The following is a 12952-nucleotide window of genomic DNA, read 5'->3' as shown; positions in this document are numbered from 1 at the left end:
CCAAGCAAGTGATGAGGTAAAGGTCTGAGGGAAGCAACCCTCCCCACAGGCGGGAGCCCCGCCGCGCTTCCCAAGCGGCGCACTATCCAGTGCGCCACCGGGCCGACCAATTAACTTTTGTTGTTTTGACCTTTGTGAACAATTTCACAAACCCATCAGTTTTTTCATTATAATTTTGGAACTTTAGTTTAAAGCTATGAACTTAAAGTTTGTCGGAAACTGTACCTATCAGAATTCTTTCATGAAATATTTGAAGACATAACATTTTAAAATTATAATTAAACCAAGATTATGACCGGTAGCATTTATATCAAGACACAGATATTTAAGAACCTTACAGGATTTTGGAACACATATCCATAACACCTTTAGTATTGACAATGCTTTCCCATATTAGTCTGATTTATCAAATAAGCCAATTAGTTTTGATACATCTTTTATATATCCTTTGAGAAACTCCAGGGCCCTTGGAATTCCTCAAAGTTATTTTAAACTTTCAGAATTTCGTGTTGGAAAGCTGTGTTAGATAACAAAAAGGCTTAAAACATTTAGTTGAATAAAATCACAAATTATTACAAAAAGTAAAACCAAAGTGACAAAGCGTTTTAAAGGCAGAGAGCACAAGAACTTATCATGAAATAAGTTTTTTAAACCAGTTATCTAAGGGACAAAGAAAACCTTTTACAATTTTGTAATAAGAGCAGTCAAGTGTTTTTTTTTTTTAGAAAACCTGGTTGTTCCATCACAGGACAGCAAGTTCTAACCCTGTATTAGAATACTTTTGACATTAATTTTTAGAAAAACACATAATTTGTTTTTAAATCCAGTTAATTTTTTTTTACTGTAAAACCCTTTTAACAAACTTATCTACATAAACCATCATTAAGACTTACTCAGACATTCTGTTTCTGTCCTATACTTCCTACTTTCTAAATAGCCAATCATTTTACTTCAGGAGAAAAATACACTGTACCAGATGCTTTCTTACATAAAATTATTTTTCTTTCTCTCTAGCCCCTCCAACCATAACCATATCCCCACATCCATAGCCTTCTTTAAATCACCTTCCTTTTACATACTTGTTTCTTTTTTATCAATGTTAAATTGGCCTAATTTGTCTAAAAATTATATATAAAAAGGTTTTTTTGTATTTTGTTTTTGGCGGGGTTTACAACTTAAAAGCAAGTTTTTTAAACCAGTTATTTAAGGGACAAAGAAAACCTTTTACAACTTTGCATCAAGAGCAGTTAAGTGAAAAGACTTTTAGTAATCCTGTTTGATTAGTAAACCCAGGCAGCAATGTGTGTTGATAAGAACATTTTTATACGTTCAGTTTAGTAATAGGCGTCCGTTTATCAGAGCAAATTACACATAGCCCAGTTTGAGTTTTAGCTATATTTACCAAATACATATTTATGGTTTCCCAGCCAAAAACTTGGTGTATTAGATTTATACCCTTATCAGTTAGTGTTAACTAGGGCCTATGCGATATTTGGCATGTTTCCTTTCATTAGCCATTTCGGGTCCCAGGATTCCACATGGCATTTAGAGCCATGAGGAATCCAGAGAGGCAAAGTGCAGTATTCACTATCTATGTCTAAAAGGTATTGTTTCTCCCAGCACGGCCAAGAGGCAGAGCTGAGATAACAAGGAGACATGTTGACCTAGAGACAAATTTAGGTAAANGCCAAGAGGCAGAGCTGAGATAACAAGGAGACATGTTGACCTAGAGACAAATTTAGGTAAAAGGTTTGAATCAAATTTTTAAAATACATTTATCAAAACTTTAGAAAATTTAAGTCATGTGAACTTGAAAAGTATACTTATTTATTTAATGAGCATGCATTAATTATAAGCCAATTTGATACCTTGTACATAAAACAGTTACACAAACAGACATGAACATATAAACATAACATACGTCTTACATATGCATATATGCAGACATAAACAAAGAGAACAAACAAAGATCTTATAGGTTTTGTTTAAGATGTAAAAAAAAAGCTCACTAGTAAAAAGGACAGTCAGGTTTAGATTGTGTTTTTTCAAAAGACTTCTTGGTGAGGCTTCACCTTGCCTTAAAGAAAGCAAGATAACAAGTTTACGTTGTAAAGCAAAGTATGCAAGCCTTTTCAAGAAGATGCAGAGAAGATTTTCTTTCTTTAAGAAGATAGCATAGAAATTTTACCAATAGGATTTTGTGAAGAAATACATAGATGAGACCAGAAGAGAATTTAGAAGTCTGTTTAAAATAACCAAGTGGATGCCAGAAAATTTGAGACCATCTAGTTAAACAGGTAGATTTTAGTCTAGTTTTTGTTTCTCAAACGGCTTACTGAACTCAAGAGCTGAGCCACTAATCAGAGATGAAACCGTTTGACTCTTGAGGTTTTTAGGAGAAGAGCAGTAGACCCAAAAGGGGTCTGCTTGGCGCCATGGCTGCTTTTTTTCATAAAACTCCAGAGTCTTTACAGAAAAAGAGTACATGCAGTTAAGAAAAGAACTATTGCTTTTAAGAGAGAAGAGAAGCATCGTGCAGATAAGAAAGTAAAGCATGCTCAAATAATACTAACACTGTAAAAAAATATTAACTTCTTTTACTTTAGATTGCCCAATTTTGAAGTTTTTTCAGTCATGGCAAAGATTGTTTTATCCTTTTTTGGTGACATAAACATGTCTTAGTTTTTTGTTAAAGTCTTGGATAGGTCTCAGAGTGACTTGACATAGATTCCTAGTTGTTAGGTGGGAAGCCTTAATGAGACCCATTGCATAATTAACCAGTGACCAATTTGTTCCCAAATTTTTATGTTAAGTCTCCCTTCCTTGAGGTATCAACGACATGGTTGTTTAATATCCACTAACAGTTTTACAAGCTGCCTTTCAGTTACTTACAGCCTGCTGCTTTAAGGAGACATTGGCATTGTAATGTATGTTCAATCTCCCCTTTCGTTAACGAATTATCCATATTTTAAAAGTAAAGAAAATGAAAAAATATCTCCAGGGTTGAAAAAGCCTAACTTTGACCTGCCGCAGGCGTGCAATCGCAAATCGAAAGCCACCTGTGATTCTCTTACCGAGATGCGTTTCCCTTATTAGGGACTTCCTTGCTGTGGGATGAATCGGACGTCCTATTCCTCTCTAATGCTTGGCAGGTCAGTCTCCAATCTGTGGAGAACGTCCTCACATGGGGCACCATTTTGTTGCTTTGCGTTGCTTCGCCCCCCACGGATTTGTCACCCGACTCCCCTGGGTGACGGAGATGAAAGGATTACTCAAAGCTCATCTCCACTGAGCAGTGAGAGGCCTCGAAGTGGTTAATCTCCCTTCCTCAGGAAATTAACGCCGAATTGGGATTCTCTTCCTGCATTTATTTTCCAGACCAGGAAGTTACAGGAAGAGACATAGGTGGGGTTATAGTTTAACAGTATAGGCTGGTAACTTTCAGTGAAACAAGCCAGATGATATTCCAGTAAGGCAATTAAGTCGTCCTTTCAACAACAGTTTGATCTTAGCAAACATTCCTTCTTAACAGCAATTTCTCAGTATCTTTACACAACAATCAGTAACTAGTCTGTCTTTGAGCCAGCAACCTGCTGTGCCGCAATCTTTATCTAGCAAGAGACTTACAGCCTGAGGGAAATTTCCAGTCCTCTGCAAGGTCAGTATTTGAAACTGCAAGGCTTTGGAAAACCAGGTCCTGTGAAGTACATATGCTTTATAGTATATTCCACAATTTCCAAACCAAATCTCCCCTTAATGGTTCATGATTTATTATTGCTGAATAATAAAATATTAAAATATTTTCAAAGGCCATTGTCATGAATATAAGATCTCATCTAAAACCTCTGTGCTTCAGTGGACTCACTTTTTAAATATTAAAAAAAATTCCTTTGAGTTAGCTACTACATACATGGTTGTGTATATAATTCATACAGCATAAGCCGTGTTGAAATTGAAGTGCATTTTTATGACTAATTTGATCTATCAATAAATCATTCTTGTGTTTTTCATGCTTTTGAACAAGGTTAGCACAGTTTTCCAGCCATGCTTTCTTAATGATTTTTTGAACTATATTATTATTTGCTTCTCTTATTCACCTAACACTCGAACTCAGTTTAATGAATTCTATAAATCACTGGGCAAACAGAGAAGATTCTCTTTTTTATCATAATTAAGTTGGGTAGCCTGTACTTTATATTCCCCAAAGGCCATCTCAGTTAATATACCAGGAACCTTTTTGCCATCTGGATGAGAGTGTTTTGCAGAGCTCCTCTGAGTCTTCAGCCAAGTTCCAATTCTGCCTTCCGTAGTGTCAGGGTCACTCTGCAGTGTTCATTTGTGGGTTTTTAAAAATGTAATGTCATTCTCCTTCTTTCAGTCTCTGTATGGTGTTTGTGTGTGTGTGTGAGAGAGAGAGAGAAAGAGACAGAGAGTGCATGTAAGTGGTGCACATACCTTAATTTTATTTATTCCCCACTTAGTGCAAGCATATCTACAATATTCAAACAGATTGTCAAAGTTTGATTTTGAGGGTATTTGAAGAGCCCACAGAGTTAAGGTACCACGTATTATTAGAAAATTAATCATTTTCATTATGTTACTTACCAAATAGAGAACTCAGTTATGAAACTTTTGGGTCTATGCCTGGGCTGTCAGAATTCAAAAGAGTTAGAAGCTAGTTTATTTTACTGCAGCTGTTCTTACGAGGGTACCTCAAAAAGTCAGTGGAAAAAACAGAATTAAAAGATAATGTGAATCTTTTCATCAACTTTTTGAAGTACCTACGTAATAGGAATTTCTATGTTGGCGAGATATATGTATATGTGTTGGCATGTGGAAAGGTATGTATGTATATCCACAAATATTTTTCTCTATTGGCATGATTCTTTGTTCATATATAACCATATTCCTAGTATATTACAAAGTGATCTCCTTAGAGAGATAATTTCAAAGGGATCCTTATCTGGCACTTTACAGAAAAAGTTCCCCAATCTCAATTGTACTGGAAAATGGAAGCTCACATTTTCCCAGTGAATTAGACAGTGGATTTTTATGAGTATGTGCTGTACCCCCATTGTTGTACTAGGGGAATATATACAAGCCCTTCAGAATTAACCTATTGGAGTGCACAGGTGAATCTGACTGGGAAGATGGGCTGTGGATTCACATTTGTTGCTTTGGCTCAACAGCACAGGCTGTGACGTGGCACAGAGCTCTCAGGTGCTCAAGCCCAGCGTTCTCAGAGGGTGGGGAGAACTGGGGCCTTTGGTGTTGTCTTCATCACTGACTGCTTGTGTCATCTCCTAAGTAGATTTTGTCATCTTGGTATCACGTTCTTCACTTTCAAATATGGGTTGGACTGGTTTGTATGACCTCAGGAGGCCTTTCTGGCTCTGAAAGTCTTACTGCATGACATTCAAGCAGGTCTTTAATCATCTCTGATGGTTGCCATGTTTCCACAGGGTGTTACCTACTGTGGAGAAAGTTCTGCCAGCAGTCTTACCATGGCCAATGTGCCCTGGCATGAGGAGGTGGTACGATTTGTCCGAGAGTTGGTGGATCTGATCCCTGACTACGAAATTGCGTGTGAACACGAACATTCTAATTGCCTCCTGATAGCACACAATAAGGTAAGAATAACTCAGACATGTGTTCTCCTGTCCCCCTTATCCGTACTGCTTCACTTTTTTCTGTTTATTTCCCCCTCACTTTATTATATGGAATATCTTCTTGTCTGCTACCTTTTCTAAAACCAACAGTAAGCAAGCCCTAAATTCGGTCTATTGGGTTCATTAGCTCCTTTCAGTGTGAAATTGCTTCTTTTTTAGCTCTCATCTAGACATCTTGAAGTGCTTTCTGGTTTGTAATTTTTAGAAAGACGAATGCCCAAAAAACAAAAGCAAAACATCCTTGCAATAACCTCTAGTTCTTTCCTGGAATGATGAGGAAAAACTAAGACAGCGAATAATGCTTATATGAGTTTCTAGCGGCCAGAAGAAATATTGAGGTATTTATCCAGTTTTAGAACACGTTGAATCTCGGCATCAGGAGAATTTTCTTTGGGATTTTAGTTCATGACATTATTTCCATTTTTCTCCTTTAGTATTTTATTAGACAGAACAAGTCCCCGAATCTATTATCTTTCTTAAGTAAATAACCACTGAGCAAAGGAAAAATCCAGTTCTTGGTAGAGAGGTAGGAATAAGAAGAAAAATCCCTTATCAGAACACCAGTGTTGGAATAGTTATCATAATATTTATGTCCTTGCTGAAATATTTACAAAGAAATAAGGTGGTGTCTGGGATTTGATTCAAAATAATATAAGGTGAGGCATACAGGGATGAGGGTTGGTGAGACCAGATGGTGGATTTGTAGAGGTAGTTATACTACTCTGCCTAGTTTTCTGTTCAAATTCGCCACTAAAAAATGCGTTTTAAAAAAATGTACATACCTGAACCTTGAAAACATTACTCTAGATGAAAAAAGCCAGACACAAAAGGCCACGTACTGTATGGTTCCATTTATAGGAAAGGTCCAGAATAGGTAATTCATGGAGACAGAAAACAGATTGGTGGTTGCGAGGGGCTGAGGGAATAGCAGAAGAGGAAGGGCCTGCTTGACAGGTATGGGATTTCTTTGGTGGGTGATGAGGATGTTTTGGAATTACATAGTGGTGTTGGTTGTGTAACTCGGTAACTATGCTAAAACCACTGAATCACACACTTTAAAGGCTGAATTTTATGGTACGTGAATTATACCACAATAAAAATAGGTTAATACCAAAAAGGTAATAAAAGTCAAGGATGTGCTGCCTCTTCTTATGTAAATACTTTCTATGCAAGTCAAGTCAGGCTTAATTTGAAAATGAAAGGACCAATCCCCCAACCCCCCAACCATAATCTAAGTGGCTTTCTTTTTTTTTTTCCTTTTTGTCTTTTTTACTGACCGGTAACGGGATCACAACCCTCGGTGTCGTGCCCGTACCAGGGACTGGCAATGGGATCGCAACCCTCGGTGTTGCGCCCGCACCGCGCTCAGCCAGTGAGCAGGAACCGGTCTCCACATGGGATCCGAACCCTCGGCGGGAGCGCCGCCACACTCCCAAGTGGCGCACTCTCCAGTGCGCCACCGGGCCGGCCCTAAGTGGCTTTCTTAACAGCTTCTCAGGTTAACAATATTTAATAATATGAGAATCGCTAAATTAAAATTTCACACACTATAGTCTCAAACAAATATGAGGTGAAAAGGCCCTAATGCTTTGATTGCAGTAGGGTATATCTGACCTGTTAAAATATTTCTAGGAGGATCAAGGAACAAAGAAATAAAGGCCATCTGGTATTTGAAATGTTAATTAAAGTAGCCACAAAGAGAATTAAATTACCAAAGTAAATCTTAAAAATTTAAAAAAAAAAAAAAAAAGCAAAAACTGATTTTCATTTTCTAGCTTTGGTACTTTCTTAGGTAAGATAGAGCCTTAAAAAAATTACGTGATTAAAAAGGCAGTCCTATGGAAATAATCCTGACAATAGTGGTGAAATTTTCCCTTCCACCATTAAGTCTGTTCTTCACACCACAGCCAAAGAAATCCTTATAGAATATAGCTCTTTGCTGCTTAGAAGCCTTAGGGACCTCCCATTGCTTTTAGCATGACGATCAGAATCTGTCATGGGGCCTGCAGGGTGTGACTGGCCTCTGCACTTCCCCTCTCATTCTGCTCTCCAGCAGCATTGCACTTCCTGCACTTCCTTAGACACAGCAGGTCTAAGGGTGTGACTGGCCTCTGCACTTCCCCTCTCATTCTGCTCTCCAGCAGCATTGCACTTCCTTAGACACAGCAGGTCTAGTTTTTTCTCTAGTTAGATGTGGAATTATATGTTCTTTTTCTGTTCTTTGAATAGCTGCCCTAGAAATTACTGCATGCATCCTTAAATAATCAAAGTCTTCTGTTACCCTCTAACTGTGCAAAGCAAAGACTCTAGAACACTTGCCCTTCATTTTTCCCTTCCTGGCTTTCATGCTGTTATTATTGCATCTATTAATTATAAATGTATAGAGACATTATTATTGCTTTATGCAGTCAGTATTCATTTAGATTTATCTGCATTTTTAACACTGTTTTGATCTCTATTCCTTTCTGCATCTTTGACTCTCTGTCTGAGATTTTTTTCTTCCTGAAGAACATGCTTTAAAATTTCCTTTTATTTTTCCTTCTTGGAACTCCTTGAGCTTCATAAATCTGTGGATTGGTCATTTTTATCAGTTGTAGAAAAATTTTAGCCTTTATTTCTTCTTCTCCATTATTTCTTTTCCTTTAGGAATCCAGTTAAACATATGTTAAACCTCACTGTATTTTCTATGTCTCTTGATTTCTTATTTGTATTTTTTGTTCTTTTGTTTCTCCATACTTCATTTTGGACCATTTCTTTTGATTTATATTCCAGTTCTTTAATTCTTGCTTCAAGACATGCTATTAAATTTAATCGTCAGTTTCTTAATTTTGGATATCATGTTTTTCAATTTCTGTTTGGCTTGTTTGTTTCAAATATGCTATGTCATTTTGTATAATTTCCAGTTCCCTGCTGAAGTTTTTAATCTTTTCTTTTATCTTCATGAATATCGGACATAGAGTTGTTTTATTGTTTGTATCTGATAATTCCAATATCTAAAGTCCCTGTGTATTTGTTTCTGTTGTCTGTCACTTCTACTAGTGCTTATTCATGTTGACTTCTCTTCTTATGTACCTTCTTATGTTTGATTGTGTTCTGTACATGGTATTTGGAAAACTGTTTATAGAAATCATATAAGGCCTAGAATCAGAAGATCTCTTCTGAGGTGTGGAGATGTGTGATTTAACCCTGTCACGTTTCCCATCTGGAAACAGGTCTGAATGGTGAAGAGGCTTGCTTAAATGGCCAAGCCAAATCTAGAACCACAGCCTTCTGCCCTCTAGCCTATTGGCTGTTCTTATACTACAGGGCCTCTTTTGAAACCACTGGCCACATTCAAAGGAATATTTAAAACAGGGAAATTTTTATCTTAGACCAGTACTTTATATCAGTGAGTAAGATTTCTTCTTTCTTCCCAGTGTAGACATGGGAATAGAGGAAATCAATAGTATTCTATCTCATTCGGGCCAATTCAGCTGTGTTTATTGAACATCTGCCGAGTTCTAGACATCGGTCTGTGCAGCAAGGGACACAATGCCTCAGACAGGAAGAATGGAAAACACTCAGGGTTCACTGAAAAATAGACTTGACACAAGTCTTACACCATCATTGTTTACTAGGGAATTTGTTCAAGCTGTTTAATCGTTCTATAGTGTAATGAGTGATTAAGAGGTTATGTGTAGAGTCAGGTTTATTAGGGTTTGAATCCTGGCCCCTGTCTCTTTCTAGCTTTTCATCTGGAAAATGGGCATAATACTGCCTAAGACTGTTGTTATGAAACACTTGACAGCAGCTGGCTCATAGTAAGATTCTGTTATTACTGCTTCAGTTATTGTTATTTTTATTATTTACAAAAGTGTTTAATTTGATGAGTGCTCAGAACAATACTAGAAGGTCGAAACTATTGATACCTGTGTTTTATGGGTGAGAAAATTGATAATCAAGGGGTTAAGTTACTTGTCCAAGATGAGATAGCCCCTAAGCAGTAGAAATGAGATTTAAGCCCTGGCAGCTGACTCCAGAGCCTACATCTCCTTCTTTCTTTCCTTTTTGTATTAGTCCATTTCTGTAGCTTTTAACAAAATACTGGAACTGGGTGATTAATAAGAAAGCAAAATTTATTGCTTACAGTTTCAGAGGCTGGGAAGTCCAAAGTCCAGGGAACACAGCTGGTGAAGGCCATGGTGGTGGCAATATGACCCAGTGACCTCACGTGGCAGAAAATGGTAGAGCAGAGAGAGTGAGATACCAACTTCCTATTGCACTCTCCTTTAAAGCCCTCAGAACCATGCCTCTGACCACCATTTTTTATCCATTCACTACTGCACGGTCCTACAATCCAATCACCTCTTCAAGGATCCACCTTTAAATTACCATAATAGGATTTCCCACCCTCTTAACAGTCACAGTGGGGGCCAAGTTTCCAATTCATGAACCTTGGGGGATACAATTCAATCAATCCATAGCATTTTTCTTTCCTGTTAAATTTGGAAATTATTTCAAATTTACAAAAAAGTGCAATAATTAAAATAGTAAAAAGAGCACAGAGTTACAAATCCACCTAATGTTACCATTTTCTCCCATTGGCTTTTGTCGTTTGCTTGCCCTCTTGCTTTTCTCTCTTCCTCATTCTTATTCCTGCCTCCCTCCATCCTTCCCTCTCTGTGCAGACACACACACACACTTTTCAGAGCCTTTTGAGGAAATGTTACATACGTCTTGGTATTTTGCTTCTAAATACTTCAATGTGGATTTCTTAAGACTAGGAATATTCTCTTATACAACCACAATAGATAACTTAAAAACTTTAAATTGACACATGACTTTAATCTGGAATCCATATTTAAATTTTGTCAGTTCAGCTTACATTTCTTATAGCATTTCCTACTCCAGTATAGGTCTCCTCTGTAGGGGCTGGCAAACTTTTTCTACGAAGGCCCAGTAAATATTACAGCTTTGCAAGCCATACACAGCTTTGGTCAGATGTTCTTTGCTTGCTTGTTTGTTTGTTTGTTTGTTTGTTTTACAATCTTTAAAAGTTGTAAAGACCATCCTTAAAACAGGCTGTGGGCTAAATCTGGCCAGATTTGGCCTACCAGTGATAGTTGACCACCCCTAGTCTGGGTCAGATGTTACATTTTGTTCTCTTATTTCTTCGGTCACCTTTAGTCTGGAACATCTTCACAGCCTTTCTTTGTCTTTTATGACATTGATATTTCTAAAGAGTACAGTCTTCCCCTTCTCTTTCTTTTAATGGAAATGTTCCTCTTTCACATTTGTCTGATTTATTTTTCCTCACGGTTAGATTGAGGTTGTACATCCACAGGTGGGATACTGCATTGGGGTGTGTCCCTTCCAGAGCATCATGCCAGGAGGTGCGTGATGTCCCCCACCCTCACAGGTGATGGTGCCCAGTTCCTCTGCTTTATAATTTTTTCTCCCTTGCAACTAAGCTGTCTGTGAAAAGGCACAATGTGAATATGCTGCTCTTCATTAAAGTTTCCAGGTAGATTTAGCATTCATTGATGGTTCTTGCCTGATCAAATTTTTTCATTGATTGTGAAATACTGATTTTTCTGACTCCTATCACTCCCTCCACATTTACCCTCAGAATACTTCTATAAAAAAAGGCCCTCCCTTTGCCCCATTTATATATATTTATTTATCAGTATGGACTCATCAATTTATATATTTTTTAATGCTTTATAATTTATCACTGTATTTTAAACCACTGTGCTATGCTGCCTATTTCCTCTCTCCCTCTGTATCTCTAATTAAACCTCCCTAAACCTTATTCGAAAGTGATACTGATAATATTGACTTAAGAGGTTGTTATCAAGATTAGAGGTAACATGTTTAAAGCACCCAGAAGGGAACCTAAAGTAAAATAGACAGTTAATTAGTAGTAGTTGTTACTGCTGCTTTTATTGGCCTGCCCCTATCCGCAGGGAGCCCCCAGTTTAGTAGGGGAAGCAAACAGCTGAAATTCAGAGTGGCAGGTGCAGTGGCAGACAGAGGTGCAGAGTACAAGCCAGGGCAGAGGATGGTCTGAGAGTGACCTTTATTACTTTCTTTAATGCTGTTGAACACCCACGTGTGTCAGGCACTCGGGCTGGGCACTAAGAATACAAAGATGAGTAAAAAATGGTCTCTGCCTTCAAGAATGGTCTAACAGAACAAGACAGATATCTAAACAAAAGTAGCGCCCAGAAGTGCTACTAAAGCGGGGTGGGAGAATAGAACGGAGCACAAAGGGGTGTACTGGAGACTACATGGCACTATCTGGAGAGCCTTTACTGGGGAGTCGCTGTTTAACTGGATCTTAAACGACAGCCAAGATAGGAAGAAGGCTCAGGCAGGGAACAGTGCAAGCAGAGGCCTGGCATGTGGAGAGAACTGTAAGTAGTTTCTTGTGCTGGAGGTCAGAGGAGGGTTGCAGGGCAAGGGGATGATGGGGGTGGTGGGGGTGGGCAAGACTGTAGAGAGCATCCTTAATTATTTTTCCTATAGGGCATAGGGAGGCACTGAAGGGTTTTAAGTAGGGAAGTGACACAATCAGATTTGAGTTTCAGAAAAGTTTGTCTGGTGGTATTATAGGGGATGGATTGCAAAGCTGTAAGACAAAGAAACCAGTTAAAAACTGTTGTAGTGGTCCAACAATCTGAGGATAAAACGAGGAGCGTCTGAAGCAAAGCTTGTGAGGAGCGAGAGTGGGAAGGGCGGACTTGACAAAGTGCTAAGCAAGGGCCATTAATGAGCGGGAGGTTCAGGTGTGACCCCTGGCAGCTGACTTGGGTAAATGCATGGTAGTGGTGCTGGCTTTCACCAAGGTATTATTATTTGCATATCTGTTTTTTATTTATTTGTTTAGGGAGATGTGGGTAGAGAGTGAATAAGTTTTTGCTATATCAGGAAGAAATTCCAGTGAGGATATGGAGTCCAGATTGAGAGCAGCTGTGCTTAGCAGTGTGAGTGAGAAAGATGGTCAGGGTGAGTGCTCCACATGCTTTGAAATCAGTTACACCAGGCATATCCTGATACAGAAGCTTAAAATGTTTCTTATTCGTGGTGCCCTAGTGCCTCAGTAATTTTTTTTATGAGAACTGTAGGTCAAAAGAAATGCTAAGCAGTTGCATTTGTTATGAGGTAATAGAATTGTAGCACAGCCTAGTGTTGAAACGGTGAGCTGTTTCTTTTTTTTTTTTTTTCCCTTTTTGTCTTTTTTCGTGTCCGACAACGGACCGCAACCCTCAGTGTCGCGCCCGTATTGGACCGGGACCGGCAAC

General features: G+C 38.3%; 1 protein-coding gene across 1 annotated transcript in view; it reads left to right on the top strand.

Annotated features, from left to right (window-relative positions):
- The window catches only part of TYW1 (tRNA-yW synthesizing protein 1 homolog (S. cerevisiae)), a 232527-nt gene that overhangs the window by 184859 nt on the left and 34716 nt on the right, over positions 1–12952 (top strand). The window contains exon 15 of the mRNA XM_008582989.1: positions 5463–5630. Coding sequence (XP_008581211.1) covers positions 5463–5630 — 168 coding nt within the window. The remainder of the gene's footprint in view (positions 1–5462; positions 5631–12952) is intronic.

Source organism: Galeopterus variegatus, unplaced genomic scaffold (assembly GCF_000696425.1).
Source record: "Galeopterus variegatus unplaced genomic scaffold, G_variegatus-3.0.2 Scaffold2788, whole genome shotgun sequence".
Lineage (NCBI taxonomy): Eukaryota > Metazoa > Chordata > Mammalia > Dermoptera > Cynocephalidae > Galeopterus > Galeopterus variegatus.
This window is presented reverse-complemented; position numbering and strand designations above follow the sequence as displayed.